Source organism: Phlebotomus papatasi, chromosome 1 (assembly GCF_024763615.1).
Source record: "Phlebotomus papatasi isolate M1 chromosome 1, Ppap_2.1, whole genome shotgun sequence".
NCBI lineage: Eukaryota > Metazoa > Arthropoda > Insecta > Diptera > Psychodidae > Phlebotomus > Phlebotomus papatasi.
The window spans coordinates 36,266,719-36,293,621 of NC_077222.1; the positions used below are offsets into that span (position 1 = coordinate 36,266,719).

Below are 26,903 nucleotides of genomic sequence, written 5' to 3' on the forward strand. Positions count from 1 at the left end.
GAGGGAGGGGAGATTTTTAGCTCACTGCAGTTTTACCCAAAACTTTTTCTCAAAAGTGAAGTTTTCACCTAAAAATTCGCTGCAGGTTCTTGGCTTTTGTGCATGAAAATTTGCAAATTTGTGTAGCAAAAACATCTTTACGCCGTCTTTGAGTTCACCTCGAGGCAGGTAAGGCATCTGGGCAGACAAATGGTGTGGAAATTCTGATGAATGTGGTGTTTTTGTAGGTCCAATGGCCGATGACGAGGCCTCCTGGGGTGGTGGCGATAGCGTGAGACACCCCCAGGCTTATGGTTTCCTGGAAGATGATACGATCAGGCATCCTCCGGCCTATGGGTACATGGGGACGCATCAGATGCATTCGGTGCATCCTGTGATGCCCAATGCACCACAAAATGCTGCTGCCCATGTGGCGCCTGAGGACAATTTCACGGTTCTGTCCATGGGACACGGGAGCTACTTGCGCCTGTACCACAACAACAAGGATGAGGCTGCCAAGTACAACAACTACGAACTGTTTTCCGGATCCACCCTCCATCCCACTGCGCCTAATCCCGCTTTTCAGGTAAGGGCACTAGGCTTTTTTGCAAATTCAATATTTCATGAAATTTTGACAACTTTCGTGAAATTTTCATCCGTGGCTTGCTTCGCTCGAGCAAAGTGAAATTTCTTTTGAAGATTATCTTGGATTGCGATTAGATTAAAAAAAAATATCTGATTATTTTCGAAATTATTCTATTTTATTTACAATATGATAAGTTGGATTTATTGTGCCTTAGTCAGTTCCACTAACCGAATCAGCAAATTTCAGCAATTTCCTTTTTTATTTTAAAGTTTTACAGAAATAAAACAATTAAAAATGTTTACAGCTTGCAAGTGGAAAATTAACGGTTTTTTGCAAATTTATATAAAACCTCCTCTGAAAAAAAAATCAAACAGGTGTGATTTTTTGATAAAAAAAATATAAAACAAGTTTGAATAAGAGAAAAGTAGCAATTCTGAGTTATTTTCCAAGTTTTTTTTAGCAAATACTAGCACAATCTTTTCCGTTTTTTCATTCTCTTTTTATAGGGGTAGTAAAAAGGTTAATATTATTCACACATCTTAAAGTTCTTTTACCCAAGCAAATTTCTTTAAAAAAAAATATTTCAATTTTTTTTTTACAATTTTCTGGTATATTTTTTGAGCATTTTGCTCTTGAGACTGTTTTTCATGAAAATTCCTGGTTTGACTGCTAGATAAATTAAAAACAGTGTTTATGGAGGTTTATGGAAGTTTCTTGGGATAGTATTTAGTGAACATCCGTGGAAAATTTACCAAAAATGCAAAGAAAGAGCATTTTTCAGACAGTAAATCTATTCTTGAGTACAATGGCCCTGTTATAAATCACATTGCTTAAAGTCGGACAGTGCTGAATATATCGGACACATCGAAAGTCGGACTATGCAAGGCGACTTCATCTTACTTACCTACTTGGAGATCTTGGCTCTTTAAGGGTGTCTACACACTAGAAACAATTTTAAAAATTACCTTTTTAAAAAAAATTCTGACATTTCTGCCCACAAGGATAGGGAAATTTTCTTTAAAAAGGTATTTTTTTTAAAGAAATTTCTACTAGTGTGTAGAGGCTATAAGGACAAATGGGACACCGGTTTGCCTAAAAACAAATTTTCGGACCATTTAGAGCACAAAATAACATTCTATATACAGAAAAGACATTTCGTAAAGTTGTTCGTAAATGTTTGTGAATTCCTATTGGGAACTTACGAAATGCTCGTAAATCGTATAACCCACAAACAAGTTCATAAAAGATTGTACTTTTTCACAAACACTGGCCACAATTCTGAGACCAAGATCAAGATCAAAATTTCAAGCTATCAAATATTTCTAAGATCAAGATTTCATATTCTGACGCAAAGCATTTATGGAATTTAAAATGTCTTAGCTAAGAACCACAATTTCAAGATTTTCCACACTTAACGAAACGTCACTTCTGACAAATATCTTCATTTCTTTGCCGAATTTGTTGAAATTTCGCCATATAAAATAGAAAAATTAATTATAGGTTGTATTAAATAATATATGACAGGCCATAATCGGGAATAAAAGAAGTTCAAACAAAACTTTTAACGTGTGATAAATCCTGAAATGCTTATGCAAGATGTGATTCTTTTGCAGGTATTCTCAGAGTGTTGTACTTCGAAACGTACATCTAGAAATATGTTTCATTACGATTAATATTTACGATCATTACGATCTCTTATGGAAATATTCCTCATCAAAAATAATTTCCGCATGAAACTCTTCAAATTGTTATCTACGTCTTGATATCTTGAAATATTGGTTCTAGAATTGCAAAGCTTGATATCCACAAAGGTTTGTGTCTTGGATTTCAAGATTCCAAGACATTTGACATCTTGATCTTGATTTTTTGATTTCAGAATACCAAAATCTTGAAATTTTCTTGATCTTTATCTTGGTCTCAGAATTGAGGCCATTGTTCGTAAAATGATCATTTAACGAGCATTTTTGTTTTTTTTACAAACATTTGTTCGTAAATACACAAAAATGTTGGAAAATTTTGTTATTTGTTCGTAAATTGTTGTTTGCCTGACCAACATTTTACGAACTTTTACGAACAAATGTTTGTAAAAGTACAGAAAAATGGTCAAGTGATCATGTTACGAATAATGTTTGTGAAAAAAGTATAAACTTTCAGTAACTTGTTTGTAGTTTATACGATTTACGAGCATTTCGTAAGTCACCAATAGGAATTCACAAACATTTACGAAATATTTTTTTCTGTATAGCGGGACCGGTGTCCCACTCGTCCTTAAGCCACACAATCTAAAGCCAGCGGCGTAGCATACCTTGGGTCTTTAGAACATTATCCACTGTGTTTTTCTATCTCATCCAGGGACGCATTCTCCTTTCTCGAGCACGTGCTTTGGTTCTATTAAAATATCTTGCTAAAAATTATAGGAACGAATTTCGGACGAGTGGCTTATAGACCTCGAAGTTCTAAGTTTAAAATTCTAGTTATTGTACTATTTGGAACATTGAAAATTAATTTATCGTCTTGTGTGCCTCCTAAATTATTCTAAATACATTTAAAATTGAATAAGTATGTAAACACCTTTTCGTATACAACATCGAATACAATTTGTTGAATTTGCTTGCCTATTCGAAAATATTCTAAGAATTTTCTACGGCATATCGTTGATAGGGATGACTCTCTTTTGTTCCTTTGGCATTGCACAACCTCTGGAAATGATAAAAAAACGAAAGTTTTGTGGAATCTCGAAAAAAATAAATGTCCGATATTACAAGCTATGCAAAATTTGTGAGGTTCACAATACACCTTGTTGCTGAATTATGTTGCCATTTCGTATATAAAAATCCAATTTAATAGGATTTTGATTTCGTGTGACATTTATAATTTACTACATATTTAGCATTTAAAAGTTTCTTAAGTTTTTTTTTTTTTGAATATTAAAGTTGCTCAAGAGAACCCTTCAAATATTTAAATACAAAAAATGAAGATAGTAAAAAGATAGTAAAAAAGATTTCCCAGAAAAGCTATGCAAGCCATTGTGAGAAGGCGTCGACCTCGAGGCAGACCTAGGACAAGGTGGCTGAATCAAATTCAGAATCTTGCCTTGGAACGCCTTGGGATCGAACCCGAACATCTTCATGAAGTGGCGCAGGATCGACAAGCGTGGGCTGCTAATTTGGATGTCATGGGCCCGCGACCCCAATAGGGATAAGCCGTTGAAAATGAATGAATGAAGATAGTAAATTGCAACTCTCTCCCCAAACATAAAAGGATTTTCATTAGCTCCAAACACCTACAAGAAATGAAAGTACCACTATAGCAAGGCTCCGAATTGCACACACATAAGATTAACGCATAAATGCAAAATGGAACGTAACAATCCACTTTTATGCGAATTTTGTTACAAAACTCTAGAGCTAGACATTCCCCATATTCTTAAGATTTGCCGAAGATACATTGGACCAAGAAATAATATTCTAGGGAGCCAATCCATACAAACATTATTGTGTGACCCAAAAAGAACTGTAATATACCCCTGATCGTTCCAACGTGTTGACTGGATGGTCAGTGGCCACGGTACCTAAATTATTAAATATTAGGGGAAACTGGGGCACCACCAAACACGGGGTACCTCCAAACACTAATTTTTATTTCTAAACTACTGGGACTATCTCGACCATTCCTTCAGTGGACAAGCATGCCTATAGTGCCTATAAATTCCTATCGGTCTTATCCTCTGATATTCAACTTCCGATTAAAAAATCGCAGTGTTTGGTGGTACCCCGCGTTTGGTGGTGCCCCAGTTTCCCCTATACAAATTATAAAATAAGTGACTTTCCATAAAATTAAAATACATAATTTAAAATAACACATGAACACAAAAATAAACAAAATTTTGCAAACACAAAAACAATAAAAAAAGCACACACTGAATTCAGCGAGCACACGAAACCAAAGGCGATATTAACAAAGCCTTAAAAATGTAATAGTTAATAATAATTTTTTGTTTTATTCCAAAATCGTGGAAATAATTTAACTTATTATTTTTTTTATTAATTAGAAAACCCTTTGAATAAGCTCAAAAAATTGCGTTTGTTTAAAAGTTTTTGGTAATAATTACTAATAATGATTACTTTTCGTGTGTTCACAACATGATGGCGTTGTTTAAACTTACAAAATTTATAGTGCATTGTTTCTAAATTTCAAAGTTCTGAACATTTTAGAAAAAATAAATTGATTATTTTAGAAGTTTCTGTTTTAAGGAATTCTTCCACTGCGAACGGTTCTAAACATTCTGTGGTTCGTCAGTTTTTTAAATCAGAATTTAAATAATTAACTCATAAATAAAAATGTGCTGATTCTTGTCCATAAGCTTCCTATTTTATTAGAAAAAATATAAATTATTTGGTATTTATAAATAGAATTCGATTCATTAAAGCACCAAACCAATAATTTTAATTGTCCAATTTTTATATCTGCCTCAAAAATTTGTTTAACACTTAGCCAATTTTCTAAATGTCTCAAAATTCTTAATAAAAAGAAATTTTAATGTTTTTGTTTTTTCTTTAATTTTCTTAATCTAATGATTCATTTGCCCTCAAAATGTTCTAAAAAACCTTGCTTAACCCATTCCTTACCATGGTATTATACATCATACGCAAATTGACTGATTTTAGATGATTTATTTCTGGGCAATTGATATTCGAATTTTTGTCGGGAAAGGATTTTTAGTTACTTTGTCCTTCAGTTATTTGGTAAAAATAGCCCGACAGAGATGGGAGTACATTTTGTTGTTCTTTTCTCGCTTCGCGTGAAGTCAAGCAAAAATTTTACTCAAAATGGCGGACAGAAAATTCGACATCCCGTCGAATTTGTTAAAATTGGCCTTCATCCTCTTTTCTGATTGGAATTCTAGTTGCCAATTTGTTTTCTTGGATTGTTACTCTATCTAAAACAATAGAGTTTGTAATAAATTAATGTACAGATACAGAATTTAAATTCAGTGACCGTTAAGACGTATGTTTGAGGGCGGATCCCCGCGCCCCCATAATTGATAAATTTTTTTTTTCAAAAAATTCATCTATTAATCTGTAGTAAACTAATCCCAAAATATGAATATTCTATCTCAAGTATTTCTGGTATATTGACTGAACGGGTTAATAAAAAGGAAAACTTAAGCCATATAGCTCAATCTTATGTGCTAGACACACTTACGACTTAACCCGAGAGACGGCTTAACATAATTATAATCAAAATAATGATCAGATTGCATTTCCATTAGTTTCTGACTAATCCGGATCTCGGCTTAAGCCGTAAAATGTCTTAGTGAGAAACTGATGGGAATTTAGTCAAATCTTTCTTTTGATTATAATTACATTAACCCTTTAAGGACGAGAGAGTCAAAAATTAGGGATCAGAAAAAATCACTTTTTCTGACTTTTAAGAGCAAAACACCGAACTTCAGAAGGCCATAGAAAAAAAAATTTTTGGGTCACCGGTAACCCAATCATCCTTAAAGGGTTAAGCCATCTCTCGACTTAAGTCGTAAGTGTGCTAGGGCATTAGGTTCGACATCTTTTGATAAACGGCAAAATAAAGCACCAATTTACCGATTATTAGATGAAATGGAATTTCCCATAAAATGCTTGCCAATTGGCTTTTCAGGCGGCACCAGGGATGTCAAGGAGTGTTGATGGGACTCCTAAGGAAGCCACCTACTCCACCAATATGTTCCTGAATCAGTTAGTTGGAAATTGGGCGCCCAATGTTTCTGGCACTTATACGCCCTTTGGTGAAGTTGTGGATCAGGCTGAAGATCCCTCCGTTGTGACGCAGCGCTTGAGTGTTGGCCAGACACGTGGAGGAGCTGAGATGGTGGTCAGTGGGCCGGAAACGGTGGCGAAACCGTTTGAGATCAATCGACCGGCACCACTGACGGAGAATGGCCAGAGTGTTCATTCGCGTGATGCGAAGAAGCCTCGCATGGTGGCTGAAGTGAAACCCATGCGAATGACTTACTCGGACGTCTTGAGCAAGAATGTCGCCATCACTGCCACGTCCAGTGCCACTTCCACAAACTCATCAGTTCAGACGGCCTCGAAGGCGGCGGCGGCTGTTGGGGACAAGGGCAAGGGACTGGACAAAAAGCCCAATCATGGGCAAGAAGAAAAGCCCACCAAGGCTAAGAAAAATGCTAACTCCACCCCACCGCCCGTTAGAGCCGAAGATCGTGCCCAGGTGGCTCCACAGGCTGCTTCTGTCAAGGATACAGCCTCGCAGAGCGCCTCAGATGACAGTCACTCCAAGGAGCCCAAGAAGGAATCCAAGATGGCAAAGAAGAAGAGCTCCAAGGCTGGCCAGAAAAATAGCAAACCCAACGGAAATCGAGTAAGTTTTGCAAACATTCTTCTTCTTCTAAATGCCATTTTTGTTTATTTATGCAAATTCGAGATATTTTAATGATCTTGCCGACATTTTTTTTGCACATATTCCACGATATCTCGTTGTGATTCGGTCAATATCTCACTATTTGACTTGTTTATTGCCTATTAGGGGAACAGTGAGAGAGAGAGAGAGAAAAGTTTTGCATATTGGTTACATAAGGAATTTTGCTAAACTGGAAGCAAAATTGATTAGGATTCTCTCACGTTTCTTGGTCAAATAAAAACAAATAAAAGGTAGCTTCAGTTTCAGTGGCTGTTACTATCAGAGTTGAACAGTTTATAAATTAAAGCTTAAGATCAAGTAGGGTAAATTAAGCTAATTCAAAACCTGCTCGAAATGGAAATTTTTCGCTACTCTAAATGGAAACGTCACTGTTTTCATGATAAATACAGTACTAAATTGTTATATTTATATATTTTCTGTACTACAGTTTCATTATTTAGTTAATTTTGCTCCAAATAAAACGAAAATCCATTCATATTCACAAATTTTAATTTTTTAATTTCTCAGAAAAATTAAAAGTGTAGGGGAAAGTGGTCTGCCTTTGAATGCGGCAGCCTTTGAATATTGTAATTTTTTCAGTTTTCTTTAAAGCATAAATTCTTTTCTATTAACTATTAGATAGCTATTCATAATCCTCACAAGTCATCAAAAAATGCAGACCCTAGCTCGTATTTTCTAGGTGCTAGGGCAAAAAAACGAAACTGAGCTCTATACTGTAATTTTGATGTTCCACAATTCATGTGTTTTTTCATAATCAAAATAATTTTTCGAACAAATCTTCTATTGTGAGTCATAGAAGGTTATTCTTGGATGGTATTTCTCCAAATACATTTTGATTCAGATGAGACAAATTTTGTGAGTGATAAAAGTTTGCAAATATTGCTCTGCGGTAGCCTTTGGATCTTAATGTTGTGTGCCTTTGAATCCTCTCTTTCCATACATTAAAACATCTGATAGCTTCCTGTCCGGGAGCAGAATAGAACTCCTACTTTGGTCCGACGAATGTCATACAAATACTTATAACATGCTATCTTGCTCCGGCCAGGATGTTTCAAACTGACAATTGGCAACTTCAATGGCGTTTTATTACAAATTTTCAAGTGAAAAACAGAGCTTCAGAAAAATGTAAAAAATGTTGTTGTATAATGACTTTTGACTACAGTGGTGGTTTTATTGAGTGCATTAGGGTTCATACTAATCAATTATGGGTCACTTAATGTTACAGCCCTAATATTCTCAGTGAAAAATTAAGATTCAAAGGCTGCCCAACCACATTCAAAGGCAGACCATGCAGGCTGCCTTTGAATATATCAACATCACATTTTCAAGTTCCTCACCAGGAAAAACTGAGGACTTGCGAGTCCTGAATGGGGTAAGCATAGAAGCTTAATGAACAAGAGAATTTTTTGGTGTAGTGCAAAGTAAAACTCATGTTGTAGTTTACTCTGAAAAAAATCTCAAATTTTGAACATCATTTTTCGTTCAAAGGCAGACCACTTTCCCCTACCTTTTCACCATCGAATTTTTCATCGATCGTCCATGTTTTCTAATGAAAAACACAATAATGTGACTGTTGTTTATTGATTTTGTTTAACATTTATGTCATATTTCTGGCTAATTTTAGTTAAATTAAGTGCTAATCTTTATTATTAACGGTACTCGAAGTTTTCAAAAGAAATAATTACCTATTTCGTGATCAAAAAGTGTTTTTCTGAAGTGTCTGCAAATGCTTCAATAGGAAACCCCGGAAATATGATTTTTTTGGAGAGATTTTCTCATTGTTTTAGATGGGAAAGGAGAAAAGACCAGGAATAAGAACACATCCTGCACTCAAGAGCAACTCAACAAGGTTTTGAAAGCCTTTCGTCGCGGTTTCACTTACTGTTTGTCTCCAATTAGGACCTTTCCCTTGTCTCCATTTGAAATAATATGTTTCCAATAGAAGCATTTTACGCTCGCGTATTTTTCTTGTAGGGGAGACCGGGGAGTTTGGTACACTTTTTCATGTTTTGACTTTGAGACACTATTCCAAAAAATCACGATAGTGTATTAGAATTTTGTACGGTCTATAAGATACTTTTGTGTATTGACTTTATAAAAAGTACTCGATAGAATTTGGAAAACTGCTAAGTTTTCTTGGAAAAGATAAAACATTTAACTTGGCGCCTTGTCCCAAACCTCCCCGATATGGAGCAGTATGGGACGCAAAAGGGGATGTTTGGGACGTATAATTTGCATTATTGGAGCACGTTAATTAATTTTAAGTAGGGTAAAGTTTATAATTTGGAATTAGTGTTACAAGTTGGACAATTCGCCGGTACAAGTTGGACATGGCTTTTTTCTTGATAAATACGGTACAAAATTTGTTTTTAAGCACAAGGAACCAAATTATAAAACTAAAGCATTAAAGATATACACATAAAAATGAAGTACTAAATTTATCAAGACAAAAAGCCCTGTCCAAATTGTACCATTGTCCAACTTGTACCACTGTCCAACTTGTACCACTTTACCCTACTAGATTAAAAATATTTCTGAGAGAAATAAAAATGTTTAATCATTTTTGAATCATTTATTGTCAATCAGTTATTTAAAGTATTTTCTTATTATTTTCCATCTAGCTTTCTTTGCTTTTTTATTCTAAGTATTACAATCATGATCATCAAATTCCTCAGGCGAGTAGATTACCTTAACACTTTTAGTTTTGAACTCATTGACGGATTCCTGTTTGATTTTACGACAACTGCATGGTACCTGTTTTTTCCTTATTTCTCTGAATTAGCTCTCGCCTGGAGAACTTGTGAAAATTGTAGAGGATATTGCTCGAGAAATTTTCGAGAAAATAGTTTTTAACGGGATTGAGCAAAGGTTGAATGTCCTCTGGAGAATAAATTTATTGATTCCCAAGACATTGATGATTTAATTGTCGCTATAGACAACCGCTCAACTGGTAAAGTCTGTACAAGAGGGAGATTTCCAGTAGAAACTGGGCATCACTCTTCATTTTGACAATAAACAATTGCATACCACCTACAATCTTGTAGAAAATCAACGTCCCATTCATCCCCTTTCATGTGTCCCAAACATCCCCGCGTGTAGTTTTGGTATTTAAAACCTTTATGTAAAAAACAAGAGCGTATAATCTCTGAAACTTTTATAAAAATATGTTCCCAGATTACACTGCTAGACTGGACTGCAACACTCTAAAATTTGATTAACTTGCACAATGCCGTTTTTGAGAAAAATGAGTTTGAATTTTGATTTTTAATTTTGAAAATTGTGGTATTCAAAATGGTGGAAGGAGGGGTGGGGGGTGGGGGGTCAATGCACCAAGTTGTAATTTTTATCCGATATATTTAGCCTGTAAAATTTGACTGTAGTAAAAGATAAGATAAAAGGAAATTTATGCAAAAGACCTCTAATGGATGACTCGAAGTCTTCTCTTCAGTGTACGATAGTTGTGGATAAATCTTTACCTACTAAATTTTACAGGCCAAATATTCTCAAGGATCAGCCTGGGTCTATTTGGGACCTTATTTCGAACAATTCAGAGCTTTAAATTAAATATTTCTGAGTGTTAATGCAATAGAGAATATTTTGAATTGTCCATTGCAGAAACAGAAAAATTCCAAGTACAACCATTTGTCAGACAACAATGAGGACGAGATGGATGATGATGCTGCTGACGAGACGGATCAGATGGGCTTCTTCTACAACGTGGCTAAAACGAATAGCATCAATGATGCCAGCTACTCGGAGAAGGTCAACAAAACGGTACTGATGAGCACGAAATCACGCTCCAGGAATTCAGGATCGGCCAGTAGAATGTCATCGAATAGGAATCGCGGCGAGAGCAATGCTATTTACACGTCCAGGCGCAGTGCCAGGCAGAAGAAGAATGACAAGTATGCCTTTGTGCTGCGAATGCTGGGACTGTGGTTGGATTATCTGCTGAAGGCTCTGCTGTGGCTGGTGTCACTGATCACGGACATTGTTTGGCTGAGTTATGGGATTGTGTGGGACAAAATGTGCTCCAGCTATGCTTTTGTGCGCCAACACTACAAAACCGTGTGCAAAGAAGTGAAGAGTAGTGCAAATCTCCACAGACGCTTCCTCACCTATGTGGACAGGAAGTTCGTGAAGAACTCCAGATGGGCATTTTGGAGGCGTCTGTTCCGGCGTCAGCCGCCCCTTGAGGCGTCCGGACTGGGACCGGGCGGAGCGGCTGGGCAGGAATTCTACAAAAACGGAAGACTTCCACAGACTGGCGAAGAGGCAATGTACTCATTGCTGAATTGCAAAGGGAAGGATGCCTACAGTATCCTGGGAGTCAGTCAGGATTGTTCGCAGGAGCAAATCAGGAAGCACTACAAGAAGATTGCCGTACTGGTGCATCCGGACAAAAATAAACAACCAGGAGCTGAGGAGGCCTTTAAAGTTCTTCAGAGGGCATTTGAACTTATTGGCGAACCGGTAAGTCTCAATTATTTCTTTTTTTCAATTTTTTTTTTTAGAGATTTTCAGTGCAATTTGATGAGATTCTAAAAAATCCCACATATTATAATCCCAATAAAATCTCATGTCGTCCGATCGGGCGTAAACTTCGAAAGTTTACGCAATATTCCATATTCAAAGTCCCTTATAGACCTTCATTTCAAACTCCTGGAACTTCCATTTTCCATGATAATACAGGGCAAATGTGATTCCTGGACAGAAGAATAAAACTTTTTGAGTCAGTGATTCTTGTGCAGGAACACAGTAGAATAAATTTTATGAGATATTAGGTCAACTGAAAAGTTCTGAGGCTTTTTTTAGCTTTATTTTGATGATGAATTTAACATAGTTAGGATTATCTAAATTAAGTCTTTTATGCGTCATTTTGTTCGATAACCTTTGTTCATTTTAATGGCAATTTCATAATTCCACGATTGACGAAGTCATCGTGCCTACTGATGAAAAACCTGACCAATACAGACTTCAGATTAGAGACTTAAAGCTAACTGTGTTATCACACTTGCATTAATTGTCGCTGGCGAGAGTCCAAATGTCTAAATTGTGTGTTTGAATCATTTTATATTCAAAATTTGATCTATTTGTTGATAAAAAGGTAGACTCGGCCCGCAAAATTTGATATAAATTGATTTATAGCATTAATGCAAAAAATTAATGCGATTTTCTCTTTAATTTTTTAATGAGAAAAATATTTATGCTTTAGGTAAATTTAAACTTATTTTTGGAGGCCAAGTCCACTTCTTTATCAATAAATAGAAAATCCCCAAATATTAAGTGACTCAAAGACACAAATAACATATTTGGACGCTCACAAGCGACAATTAATGTGAATCATATTAAAATTTTAATGTGCAAGTGTGATAACGCCGTAAGACTTAGTGCTGAAGTCGTAGTCTGAAAAGGCCGGGCTGTGGCTTATACGGGCTTCAGACCTGAGGCTTAGCCATATGGCTTAACTTCTCTAACTTCTTATCAATCAAGATTTTTATAAAATTTTGACTTAGAATTGTATTATAAAACCCAAATAATCTATTTGATTCTAAAGAACCAAATTAATTGGTTGTTTTTAAGATTTTGAGACATTCTGGAACTATGCTAACCTCTAGTCTAGTCTGAAGACGGCCTTAACCCAAAAATTCGGAGACTTAGCTAAGTCTTCGTTGAAACGAAGGTTTAGTGCTCTGTTAGTGGCATATCGATTATGACTCACCCTTGCAATGATACTGTGAAACATATCAGTTATTATAGATATGAAAAAAGGATTATAAGCATATTTATGATGTTTGGAACGAAAAACTGAGTTACTAAAAAAAGCATCAAAATTATTTTGTATTCAAAATTATTGAATACAAAAATAAGTTGGTGTAGCCTAAAACTAGAAAATATTAGAAACAGTTTTTGAAATAAGACTACAAAAATTGCTGCTTTTGAAAATTAACAATTTCATAAGTCTTAAATTACTTTTATCTGCTATGTGAATCTTGATTATCTTGGTGATGAGCATGATCGATCACTTTTAACTCTTTCCTTAGCAATCACTCAGGAAAATACTAAATAAATTTTAATACAGAGTGTTGAAATTTTGAAATTATTCGGTGCTGATTTTTGTAGTATTTGGTGGGTTTGAATTTTGAATTGAAGTACTTGAAGGTAGTTTGAAAAGAAGCCGTTGGAGAGAAAAAGAAGGCTTACAAGTTGTACATACAACGTAAGGATTCTGATTCTCGTGATCGTTATGTTAAGGCGCGAAAGGCTGCAAAGCTCCCTGTTAAAGCCGCTAGAGAGGAGGCGTGGAAAAAGTTCGGTGAAAAGCTGGAGCTTGACTACAGGACGGCAAACAAAACTTTCTGGCAAACAGTCCGAAGACTCCGAGGGAAGAAGAGTAATTCCATCCAAGGAGTAACATCCAAGGAAGGAACTCTCTTGACTAAAGAGGAAGAGGTCTTATGTCGCTGGAAAGAATACTTCTCAGAATTGCTCAATCCTCAACAAGGCACTGATGATGACGTACCCACAAGTAAAGGCAGGGAAGAAAGTAGTCCTTCAGAGAGTGAAGTCTTGTATGCAATTAATAAATTGAAGGATGGAAAAGCTGCAGGAATTGACGAAATACGTCCCGAAATTCTGACACTTATGGGTATAGCGGGGGTCAGTTGGCTCACGCGTGTCTTTAAGGTGGCTTGGAAAAGTGGGAGAGCACCCGACCCCAATAGGGATAAGCCGTTGAAAATAAATGAATGAAGATAGTTTGAGGAAATCTGCAAAGATAGAAAGAATATATTAGAAAAGAAATAAAATATACACTTCTTTTGTATAAATTTTCGCAAATTTATTCACTATGATTTATAGAAAATTGATTTATTTAAGACCATACCTTCCTACTCCTTACTCGAAGTCCAATAGATCTTCGAATCTGCCCATTTGATTAGAAATTTATTAGACTGTGGATGTCTTCTTTCCGGGAGAAATTATTGGCAAATAGGAGATTCTCTTATGCTTATTTCTCACAGAATTTGCTTTATCGCAGCTTCCACTTTTGAACCTTCCTGTTGGGGTGATCTTGGAGGAATACCATATGCTTCCTCACGATCCTGGACTTTCTGGATTAGCTGTTGATTGTGGAGAATCACTGTCGCAACACAAACACTCCTTTAGCCACTTTTCTTTGGATTTCCAGAACAAAAAAACATTGATCACTTGATGGTTTTGGTCTTTTCCACTCTTTACAACTCACCTTTATCGTTTAATATCCTGATGGTAGCCATTCCTGCACAAAATTTCCACCAATTTGCACATTTTATTCACGAACAGAAAAAAATAGTTTTGTTTAGCGACCAAACGTAAAACTGGTAAAGAACTTTTTTGTCATCTTGAAAGCACCGTTTAGTGAACTGATGCGATTTATATATCGTGAGATATTGCTCACTAAAAAAGACGTCTAATAAAAAGGGCTCAGAACTTTTTACTTGACCTAACATTTATTTTATGAATTTAACGCAAAATTTTATAATTGCATCCTGTGATTTCAGTTCAAAATCCTATTTGCATGTATTTCGAGTTGATTAATTTTAAGAATCTCATTTACAATAAGCTGTTCTAGATTTATCACTCGCTTAAATTTAAATTTTGTCTATTCACTCATTTCCGGATAACTTTATTTTTAGAATTTATTAATTTAAAGTTCAGTAATTATTAAATATTTTAATTTATTATTAATTTTTTATTTTATTTTTTGAATGGATTTTCTCCAAAAAAAAAACCAGGAGAACAGACAAGCTTACGAGCGAAATCTGGCCGAAGCATTGAATGCTGAGAAAGCCTGGACGGAGTTAAATGATCTTCTGACTCAGCTTCATGCGAAAATTGCTGAAGCTGCCAATACAATTCGGTGAGTATTGTCTTTGGTCAATTAATACTTCACGTGCAATCGTCCCTTTGCTCTCGCAATGGACTATAACAAAAAGAAAAAAAACTCAATCAATGGGTTTCCCCTTTGCATTTCAGCTGCAGCAGTTGTGGCTTGAGGCATCCACGGAAACCGACCGGACGTCCTCACTATGCGGCCAGAGAGTGCAACTCATGCAAAATTCGTCACTCAGCCAGAGAGGTAAAGTTCTCATAAAAGAAAAAAAACTCCTAAGCTTTATTTGATTTTCTATGACACAAATTAACCTGGAAATATCTCGAAATATCAGTTGGGTTATTCATTGTTCAAAATTACGACTGTGCAAATAATGCTTGAGAAAAAAAGAGAGTTTCAGCATTAACTCCTTTTGTGGAATATTTTTGGGTTTAAGAGCGTAATGAGAAGTGTTTGTTTTACGTATAATATGAGTATTACTTTGAGATCAAGAACTTTATTTCACGCGTGCTCTATGAAAAAATATTTATATATGGGAATTGATATTCAGGGGAATATTTGTTTTAATATTTTTTGTTTGTTGCAAGATATATTTGTAACTTGAGAATAATTTTAGCTCTTCGTCTACGAAATATTTAAAAGTTTGTCTTCTTGCTTTTTTTTGCTTCCTGAAAATCAGTCTGCGATAGGCTGAGATTGTAAGATTTACAAAATATGGATATTCTTTAAATTACAAAATTTGTAATATAAAGAATATTCTATAAAATTTGCAACATGTCAAATTTTAGAAAAGGGGTAGCAAAGCGTCCCAAGCTTTGCGAAATGCTGCTCGAATTCGTGACTTAGATGCTGTACCTCAAAAGTACTTTCGCAGTATTTGCCGTTTACCGGTTCTCAACCGATTTGAACCGATTCATAAATCTCTCAAAAGATCCACCAAAATAGTTTTAAAAGTAATAGGATTGATTTTCAGATAAAAATTTTTAACGGTTATGAACCGGTTCATTACCGCTTCAAAACCGATTGGAACCGGTTTAATTCTCTCTCCGTGGAGTTCGAGGAATAATATAGAGACTTTTCTATACACTGACTGTAGAATTCGAAATATATATTCCGGCAGAAAAAAAAACAGAAGGGTAGGGGGAGCTTGTCCACGTTCGTAGTGAAAGTGATGTCCAAGATTTAAGATTTTTAGTAAATGCGGCACACTTTTTATATCGGTAAAATTTCATGAAATCAAAATTCGCGTACCTTTTTTCTCAAGAGATTTACATAAATATATCCTACCCTTTCAGACTCCTAATGGACTGAACTAAATTAAATTTAGAGTGATTTTTAAAAGAAGAAGAAGAGTGCAAAAGAGTAGACATATACTAAACTTTTAAGAAAGAAAGAGATGTGAATTTTGATTTTATGAAATTTTTCTGATGTAAAAGGTATGCCGAAGCCATTACAAAAAAATGAGTTTAACGTATAATCTATACTCTTAGCGTATATAGTGGAAAAAATATCTCCATTCTCTCTTTACGAAAACATTCGAGACGATTTTACTGTTTCGAAATTTCTAACTAAATTAAGGACTGATCAAATTTGTTTTTCTATTGACCAAATATTTTTTGTCTCCGTCACATCTTTTAGATTAAGAAAATTTCATGAAATCAAAATTAACATTCCTTCTTTTCCCAAATGTTTTGTATGTCTTGTATTATGTCTATCCCACTCGTTTGGAACCTAATTTGAATTTAATTGAATAGGATTTATTGTGATGTTAAAAAGAAGAAGAACGTGATATGATGACATAAGCAAAATGCTCGAAAAAGAAAAAAAAACGCGAATTTCGATTTCATCAAATTTTCCTGATCGAAAAAGATGTGCCAAAGCCATTACAGAATGTGGATTTTTACTGGCCAAATTTTAATTTTCACTCGATCAAGATTGGTTACTGACTAAAACCATTTTTTACTAATTAAGTTTACAATTTTATTTATCAAATAATTTTTTTGGGAAGCAAAAAATCCATTAAATTCAGTAAAACGCCAAAATGTTCATTATGGCTCCGGCACAGCTTTTAAATCAGGAAAATGTCATGAAATCAAAATTCACATCCCTTACTTACTCACAAGTTTTGTGTATGGCTATCACATTCTTGCGCACTCCAAATTCGATTGAGGTAAATTGAATTTATTGTGATGTTTAAAAGATCAATATTCATATTTACTAACCGGTTTTGCCAAAATGCTGAGCTACTGCAGTCATTTCTCACATAAAAATGTCTATTTTTTCATTGACTAAATTTGAATTTTTACTTACCAACTTTTATAAAAAAAAGGGTTGGCAAAGCGTCCAAGGCTTTGCGAGCTGCTCGAATTCTCGAGAAAGAGCTCTGCCTTATATACCCTTTCGCAATTTTTTCTTATGCATAAAAAATTATTGTCGAATTTGATTTGTCTATAAATCACCACAAAACCATTTTGAAATTGAAAATTGTTCAAGAAGAGTGTTTAAAAAAATCATTAACTTTTTAGTTAATTAATTGACCAAATTGGATGAAAATTAGGATTTTGACCTTCAATAATTCAAGATGGCGATTTTTCCGGTGATAAGCGTCAAAGGACGAAATGTTCAGCTTGATTCCATCTAAAACATATCCAAAAATGAACGAAATCGCCAGGGCCAATTTCAAATAGAGGCCAAAGTCAAAAAAACATATTTCTGGAAAAGTTAGAAGGGTGGGGGGTAATTTGGGTAAGTTAGTTCGGTAGAGAATGTTGACTTGTGGGGGGGGGTCACCAAAGACCGGAAGTCAATATCTCTCACCGTTTGGCAGCCAGGATGGAGAGAAATTGAAAAAACACGATTGTTAAAACTGCTCTCTCGTGAAGTTCGAGCAGTTAAAAACTGCCCATTCTGCTGCAACCGTATTAAATTTTATTTTTTACTTTATTTATTGATTTATTTTTTTATTTGATTATTATATTGATTAATATTTTTTATTTATTTATTAATAAGAATAATTGATGATAACGAATGTTTTTTACAGAAAAATTTTTTTTTGCAAGAATACTGGTTTTTGATAAAAAGCGTTTTCCTAAAAAATCTAAATAAATAATCCAAATAAAAACTTAAATAAATATCCAAAATCCTAAAACCAAAATTCCAAATGGTCAAAAACTAAGGATAATTAAAATAAATTCTCAAAACACAGAAAATTTCTCTTTGTCCCCAACAAGCGCGGGAGTAATCATGGGAGCAGATGTGACTATTCTTGATTTTGGATTTTGGAATTTTGATGTTTAAAATTTTGGCCTTTTTGCTGTTTTGTGGTTCGGGATTTGAGCGAGGTTCATTTTTTTCATGTTGGGGAAAGCGCGCTACCTTCGCATGATTTGAGACGCTCAGAGCAAGAGTGGTCTCCTTTGTATGCATTTCCCTATTAAAGCGGTCCACATTTGCTCTGAGCGTCTCATTTATGCTTCGCACAAATAATTTTTTTCAATGTGTTGTAAATGAATTTCGCCCATTATGATATTATATTTTAATAGCTAATGTAATGCCTCAAATTTTCGCAGAAGAGAGCTATGGGTGAAATCGATAAGGAACATAGAGAAAAAATTGAATTGTGCGAAGCTTGAGTCGTCCGAAGGTAGCGCGCTTTCCCCTACAGTTAAATTTATAGGTGACTTTATAGAATTGAATTGGTACAAAAAACAACTTTATTTCGTAATAACTTTGAAAGTGGGCGTGACTTAAATTTATTTTTAAATACACCTTACTCAGGAAGTTTATTAATTATTTTTCTGCAAAATAGAGAAATTATAAAAGAAAGTTGTGTCATTCTGTGGTGATTCTAAATTTAAAACGAGAAACGTTCTTTCATGTTGTTTTTTTTAGTAACATTTTCCTAGAAAATGGATTAAAAAAAAAAGAAACCCTTAAATGGATGTTTACCAATAAATTGGTATATATTGATTTTCGAAGAATAAGCACTGTATTAAATTAGTAATGGCATCTGGGTGTTTTTCCCTCAATCAACACAAACAGGGAGCAATTTATCAATAATTATCTACACGAGCGTCACAAGCTTCAATTATATCTCGTTCCATTGAACCTGAGTTCAATTTAGCTTTATAGTGATCACGTTTTATCCCTCGTTTTGCTCATGAATGCATCCAAACACTCGTGATTTCACTCTTTGAGAGAAAGAGAGTAGTCAAGTGATTTAACTCACCATTGTACGTTATGGGTAACACTTGATGCAATAATTAATATAGGGGGATGTCTGAGGTATTTAGGGTAAATGTGCCAAATTTCGGCATAGTTGCATATAAGCACCGAAGTCCTAAGTTTGAAATGCAATATTTTTAATTCATATTGATATTTTTTGTTACTTCCTTTTCGGGAAGGTTGTGTGGCACCTTTAAAACTAGTTTATCATCTTTGTTGTCTTTAAATCACTTCCTAAAATATTGAAAAATTAATAATAATATGGACATTGCTTTGAGTAGTATTCCGGCCACTTTGTCTGAAATACCGACCACCCTTCTTCTGACCATCTTTTTTTTGCCCTTCCTGAACTCTTCCAAGGCCTTTTTCACATCATCTTTTTCATAGAAGCGATGGTTTTTTTCTATGGACATTGTAGAACTCAGAAATTGAAAAAAAAAACACAAAATGAATAAGAAATTTGGAAAAGCAAAAGTCGTTGCTGGAATAGGCAACACTACCTCACCGGAGAGACGCTCACAAAATATATACTTTTTTACGCAAAATACAGGATCCAGCTGAGAAATTTCGTCCGAAATTTAAAGATTGATTCACTATTAATTGAAACAGAAAGAATATTTAATGAAAACTAATCAATTTTCATGAAAAACACCGAAGGCAAACCTTCTGCACTTCACCACAAATCACAAGACTGTTAGAAACACAATCGAACTGTCACATTTTTTGTAAGACTTTTTCCACACTGAGTTTTTACAACGCAATTTAAATTCAAATTATACCTAAAATTTAACAGTCTTTGTGTTAATACATCCTAAAATGAATAAATATTTAAAAGCAAAATGAATTCATTGACTAGGGTAAATTAAGCTAATTCAAAACCTACTCCAAATGGAAATTTTTCTCTATTCCAAATGGAAACGTCACTGTTTTTATAATAAATACAGTACTAAATTACTATATTTATATATTTTCTATACCACAGTTTCTTTATTTAGTTAATTGTGCTCAAAATAAAGCGAAAATCCATTCATATTCACAAATTTTAATTTATTAATTTTTCAGAAAAATTAAAAGTGTATCTTTTCACCATCGAATTTTTCATCGATCGTCCATGTTTTCCAATGAAAAACACAATAAAGTGACTGTTGTTTATTCGTTTTGTTTAACATTTATGTCATATTTCTGGATAGTTTTAGTTAAATTAAGTGTTAATCTTTATTGTTAGCGGTACGTGAAGTTTTCAAATGAAATAATTACCTATTTCGTGAACAAAAAGGGTTTTTTTTAAGTGTCTGCAAATACTTCAATAAGAAACTCCGGAAATATGATTTTTTTGGAGAGATTTTCTTATTGTTTTAAATGGGAAAAGAGAAAAGACCAGGAATAAGAACAAATCCTACACTCAAGAGCAACTCAACAAGGTTTTGGAAGCCTTTCGTCGCGGTTTTACTTACTGTTTGTTTCCAATTAGGACCTTTTCCTTGTCTCCATTTGGATTAATATGTTTCCAATAGAAGCATTTTACGCTCGCGTATTTTTCTTGTATTTAAGAAGTTTTCAAATTATATCTAAAGAATTTTCACTAAACAGTGACATTCTAGAAAAGCCAAGGAGCAAATTTATGTAATTCTCTTCAGAAAAAATATGAACTTAATGTGTTGAATCTTCTGTCAAAGTTAAAGCGTCTGGAAATGGTTTTGAATTAAGACATTTACCCTATTCAAAGATAACATAAATAGTTTTAATTAATTTATTTCCATGGCCAAAATTACACTCAAAGTGGCCGAAATTAGAAGCTGGCCGAAATTTGGCACACTTCCCTTTCAATTGAAAGGGTGAAAGGATAATTTAATGATTTTTGACTTTTTGAGACATTTGATGTTCGTCTGATCGCGCTTAAATCGATTTTAGCTTTAACGTTTTTTCTTTGGGTTAACTCAGGGAGACATTTGGGCTGAGACGAGCTTCATGGGGATCTGTTGGAAGTACTTGGCACTGATGGAGGGGAATGTGTACGATATCACAGAATGGGCCAACTGCCAGAAGGGTGCACTGTCGCATCTGCAGCCCAATTCACATTCTGTCCAATATAGGATTGTCCTGGGGAATCAGCAGCAGCAGCAGCAGCAACAGCAACAGACGGGAAATGGTGGAGTGGACAAGAAGGAGGCCAAGAAAGAATCACAATTCAGGTTGGTGATTTTTTTTTCTAGTTGAATTTCCTTTCAAAACAAATTTGCTGATGGTTCAAGTCCCTCCTCTCTCTCTCCCCTTTTGTAGTCGTCCGAGCCTAGATGATTTCCTGACAAATCTCTATGGTGGACCAAATCAACAATCTCAATTCTCGTCGAAGCGCCGGACAAAGAAGAATTAAGAATGTGCTCTGCATTTTTTCCGATTTTATTTTTCCTAATCGTTTTCGCTTCTTCTGGACACCGTGGTCGTGAGTCCACACGAAAACAAATGAAATAGTAGATTAATCGCCCGAGAGATCATTTTGACTTTTAGCAAACCGATACTAACGCAAAAAAATCAACTTTTGAGTTATTCACTCTATTAAAGAAAATTGAATAACGCATACACAGTGTTTTATCAATTTTTCCACTGAGGCTGAACTGGGGGGGCTTCTTCAGCTGAAGCGATAAGGTTTTTGTACTTTTCCTAGGTTTTATGAACTTCAGTCGTCAGCAAAGAGCGGAGCAAAGAGTTGAACAAATGGTGAGAATAATCCAGTTTTTCGTAGAACATTTTCCATTGGAGAAATTTTATAGGCTTCAAAGTAAATTAAGAGGAAAAATTACATAATTTTCTGAGGCTCTATTATTTTTTTCCTTCAGTTTTTCTACCACGTGCTAGTATAAGACTTGCTATAATTTCTGTTTTTCCTTTAAAGCACAATATACCAAATTCATAGTATGATAAAAAATTAATTTAATTTTGTCAGAATCAAAGGAGTAATTATGCAAAATATAGGAGGGAAGACCGGGCAGAATAAGCCAGCAAATGATTTTTTTCTTTACTTTTTTGACTGATAAATATCTCAATGAATAGGGAGGGAATTAATTATTCTGAATATACAGTAGAGTCTCGCTATAGGCCATCGCTCTATAGTCCACAATTTATCGACCGTTGATTTCAAAACACTGATTTTAAGTTAGGTTATGTTTTTTAGTATGCGACATGCATAATTATTTTAATATTTTTGGCAAACTTTATTAAGTAGTTGTGATAATTGTGATCCACAATGAAGAGAGCGAGGACAATGTACCACAATCGCAAAGAAAGTGGAAGCCGTCGAGCAATTTCAATACTAAAAATCGTTGATAATTTTAAAAAATTGCATGGACTATAGTGCGACCCAAGTGTCAAATTTGAAACCAAATATGGACTATAGCGAGACTCTACTGTAGTAAAGAGAGGTAATCCCGATGCTTTTCATAGAGTGCAACTTTAACGCTTGTTTTTGGGCTTATGAAATATTTTTCCCCATTCCAAATCAATAGAATTATTCTTTGTTTCGTTTAGAATCATGATAGAAAAAGAATTTTAGCAATAATATTGAAGAAAATTAATAGATGCGCAAGAACCTTACTGCGATGCTTTTTTCTAATAATATATAGTAATTAACTCAATATTCTGCCTAAAGAAAATTAAAAAAAAAAAGAAATCTGCTCCGGTCTCCCCTAATTAATTCATTCTATTAAGATAAATAAAAAAACAGAGATGCGAGACATGAATTTTTCGAAACAGGGCAATACAAAACGACCAAGGGATTCTCGAATGTAAGTATACATAATTTATTTGAACTTTAATTTAGGTATAGGTATATACTTTGTTAAAGAAATATTCTGATTATTTTCTGTAATTTTCTTTAATGCAAAGGATAATCGTAGTAGTCTTCCATTGTAAAACAAAGATAATACAACTAATCGCAGTAATATTTCTAATAATTTATCATAGAATAAAGACGATTTTTTTATCCGAAAGATGGATTGCAAAACGATTATCATTTGAAAATAATTGACCCAGTAAAACTGAGGTAAATTTTTTCAAAGAAAAAAGAACGATAATCGCTGTAATCAGAAAATTTTAAATTTCATTTCAAACGATAATCGTTGTAAAACTAATAAATGAACTTTTTCCGCGATAACCGTAGTTGTACGTTAAAATGTTATTATAATTTGGTGATCTCTTAGAGCAGTTGATAAGAGCGCCAGTCAGATCTTTGGCGATGAAATCTCTGATTCAAGTCTCATATTTGTAAGATCGACTCCTAATCCCATTTAAAAAAAAATCTGGATGTCTGCATGGGAACAGTTTCATATGTGATAATTAGTTATAAATAAAGCACAGCAACTGTTCATCTACAGTGAAGGGAGGAAAAAGGTTTGTTCCCTTTGTTCCTCTGCCTAGAGAATACGCCACCACTGACTGTTTAATCTAATGCAGCCGTCTCTGCTATATGGCTTATTCTCCCGGTCTCTAATGCCGGCTTCAGACTGGGGGTTTAGCCTAGTTCCTAAAGGTCTTAAAAATCTTAATAATAAGCAATTTTATTGATTTTTCAAAATCTAATGAATCATTTGCCCTTCATATTCAATCCTAAACAATTTCCTAAAAAATCATGCTTGATGATGAATTAGAGGAGTTAAGCCAGATAGCTAAGCCTTAGGTCTGAAGCCCGTATTACCGAAGAACGGCTTAGAGGGAAACTGATGGGAATGCAGTCTAATTATTATTTTAATTAGAATTACGTTAAGCCGTATCTCGCCTTAAACCGTACACTGCAAAAAAAAGTATGACGCAGAAGAACGTGTTAGTGCTTAAGCTTCCACTTGGTGTAACAAAAATTCTCACGTTCGGTAATGCCTAAAAATCCTGTAAGCTAAATCGCTACTTTTTTGCTCCTAAGCGGGAGAGTGAGAGAAATTCAGTGAAAGCTGAGAGCTAAGCTGCGCGAGCAACAGCAGGGAAGGAGTAAAGTGTGAGAGAGAAACAGTTTGGGCTCTCGCGGGAGAATTTTTTTCACATTCCTGGAACATTCTAGAAGCGTGGGCCTCAGTGCAAAAGGTAATGGCGCAGCAAAAAATAATTTAAGTGCAATTTCTCTGTGAAAAGTGTTTTATTTCTGTAAAATTTAGTGGCAATTTAAGCTACGAGGACTTTGAAAATAGTGGTGAGTAATTTAAAAGCAAAACATTTAAGTTAGATAGGTGAAAAGGCTGTTTTTTGGTTAATGGTGTATCACGGTTTCTAAACATTCAAGGAAATTTTTGCAACAAAATTGATTTGAGGAAGAGTATTTTAGAGACAATGCATCTCCAATTTGATGAAAATAAAGAATTTTTATTTGCTATCATCTCTCTTATCAATATTTTTGTTTTCCAGAACCATAGTTTCTCTGAAAAAAAAGTGATAAGTCTAGATTAGCTTATTGCAGGTGAGATTCTTAACGTGTGTCAACTCGGAATGTGTGGAAATACTAACTAAAGTTGGGGGGACGTGATGAAGTAATTTTAAATGGAATAATACAAATTATGTATTTAAACCAAAATATCAAGGATTCGAATGGATTTGCAGTAAAATAATAAGTGATACGTATATCAGAATGTTCTCTATAATTTTGCTGAATAATTTTATTTTGTCAGTGGGCAATCGATAAGGGTCAGTGCATAAAGTTGCAATTTTTATCAGATGTATAACTTTTGCCGAAAACTGCAAGTTAGTACCTCTGTTATTTAGTAAATTACTAAGCTCAAGAACCCGGATTGACGAACGGCAGGGAAAGCTTTTTAGGCACACATATATTCGTGATCACGAGCTGGTGAAACATATTTTGGCCCTAATCGAAGGACATGAAATTTTGGTAGGATTAAAATATTTTAAGAATCTCACCTAGAAGTGATAATTTTTTTCTGTGCTCATTTTCTCATTTTAGTCTTTTATTATTAGGCCTAAATTTATTTATGTTTTTCCAATTGTTGATTTTATTTATTTATTTTTCGTATAATTTGCAGTGCGCAGTCAACCACCCATAAAAGGAGGGATTCTAAAAATTTTAGAACCCGAAACTCCGTGTATCACCTACGCCAATGAAAACGTTCTCGTGAGAAATGTGAATCCTGAGGCTCGTAGGAATGTCATGGAAAATCCAAATGTGATGCCTACTCTTATTGCGAAGGTATTTTAATTGTTTGATTAGTAAAGGACTCAAATCACAGCAAAAATTTATCTAACATAAAGTCAAAAAGAGTTGTGATCTGCAAATATTACATTTTGCTCTGTTATAAACGTAAAATTGATCAAGAATTACTAAATCATGTCTATGCTAATATGTTCTCTCTCTAAGTGCATTAACATCTCAAAATCGCAAAAAAGTGAATTGGCTCCTTGTAATTTCAAAAACCTTGTAGTCAAAAACTGATTTTATTCAAATAGGGTAAGTGTGCCAAATTCCGGCCGGCTTGCAATTCCGGCCACTTTTTCTGTTCCTCTAATTTCGATGAATTTTAGTTTTTGCGTACTCCAAAGATCATACAATGCAAGAACATAACAAAAATGTCGTTTCGACACACGAGATAATGGGAAAAAGACACTGGAAAAATCCTGGGAAGGCAAGGAGCTTTAAGAATGAAGGTGGCCGAAATAGGCCACCAAAGCTGTGTCTACAATTTTATATATTTTAAAATGGAATATGAATGATTTGAGTCAATAAAAAATCAATTGGTATTAAAAATATTACATTTCAAACTTGAGACTTTGGCACTTGCACCCAACTATGCCGAAATTTGACACAGTTACCATGTTTCAAAATTTTAATACATTATTGTAAAAATGAATACCTACAATTTTCGTTAATTTCGAACATGGGAATATGTAAAACATTTTCTGTTGGAAGCTTTATTCGAAATTTAAAGTTGTGAGAACACAGATTGATCGTAAAGATCAAAAAATAGTAAGCTAAACTGCAAAGTGCAAAAATCAATAATCGATAAAGCAATATAGTTTTTACGTAAACTGAAATTTTTAAGGATGTCCTAAAAATCTATCTAGGCATTAACGCGGAAATTTGTTGTGAAAATGCTCCTCAAACTGTCCTGGAGGAGTTGAAAATAGATTACGATCAACCGGTTCCTTCGGAAGAATAAGCATGCAAACGCTGTTCTTATAATTAAAAAATTATGCAAATTCGATCATTAAAAAAAAATGATTAAAAAAGATTTTTACATTTTAGAAAAGATTAAAATTTAAAGATCAAACTCTCTTAAAATTTGATAAAACAATTATCTTCAAATAACTCTAGAATTCCATAATTTCAAATGACATTAGTCATAATCTGACTTGAGAGTCCTAAGATTCGGGAAGTCATGGTCATTATAAAAGTTAATCTGTACCATTTGTACACTCCATATTTCAGATATTAAGGAAACTCTGGAGGCGTTGTTTTTTATCGAAGACTCTAATAAAAGCAATAAAAAAATACCTTTTTCTGTTCCTTTCTGATTCTGCTCTTACAACTCCGGAAGTTATAAAAAGCTTAATTGGCAATCAATAAGTCAAATTCATCTTGATAAACTTTATGGAATTTGCCAAATTATCTTCAAACTTTTCAAATATTTATTATCTCTTTTCTTAGATAACTGAAGAAACAATTTTATTAGCTATTGAAGATATTTTTAAACTTACCATTTCACTCCAAATAGAAGAAAAAGAACTGCAAGAGAAAATGCTCTTAAGTGCTTCCCATTGCATCGAAAACCTTTCTTTTGCATGTTCCAAAGGAAGAAAATAAAACACATTGGC

The 26,903-nt window shown here is 34.3% G+C and overlaps 1 protein-coding gene across 2 annotated transcripts; it reads left to right on the forward strand.

The window, feature by feature from the left end:
* Positions 1-34: 34 nt before the first annotated feature.
* Positions 35-21,678, forward strand: LOC129798955 (uncharacterized). 2 transcript variants are annotated; one of them, XM_055842485.1, is made up of 8 exons: positions 35-168; positions 228-565; positions 6,221-6,943; positions 10,619-11,476; positions 14,779-14,903; positions 15,020-15,122; positions 21,042-21,292; positions 21,381-21,678. In XM_055842485.1, exons 2-8 carry the CDS (start codon positions 233-235, stop codon positions 21,472-21,474), a joined length of 2,487 nt encoding a protein of 828 aa, XP_055698460.1. In that variant the 5' UTR covers positions 35-168; positions 228-232; the 3' UTR covers positions 21,475-21,678. The 2 variants fall into 2 exon arrangements, with proteins under 2 accessions (XP_055698460.1, XP_055698461.1); XM_055842486.1 differs by having other exon boundaries at positions 35-164.
* Positions 21,679-26,903: the final 5,225 nt, after the last annotated feature.

What these genes read in the sequence shown, in the direction of transcription:
- LOC129798955 (XM_055842485.1), top strand. Translation starts at nt 233, where the DNA reads ATGGCCGATGACGAGGCCTCCTGGGGTGGTGGCGATAGCGTGAGACAC. An exon ending in GAAGCTGCCAATACAATTCG is followed by an intron (nt 14,904 to 15,019) that starts GTGAGTATTGTC and finishes TTTGCATTTCAG; the next exon opens with CTGCAGCAGTTGTGGCTTGA. An exon ending in TTCGTCACTCAGCCAGAGAG is followed by an intron (nt 15,123 to 21,041) that starts GTAAAGTTCTCA and finishes GGGTTAACTCAG; the next exon opens with GGAGACATTTGGGCTGAGAC.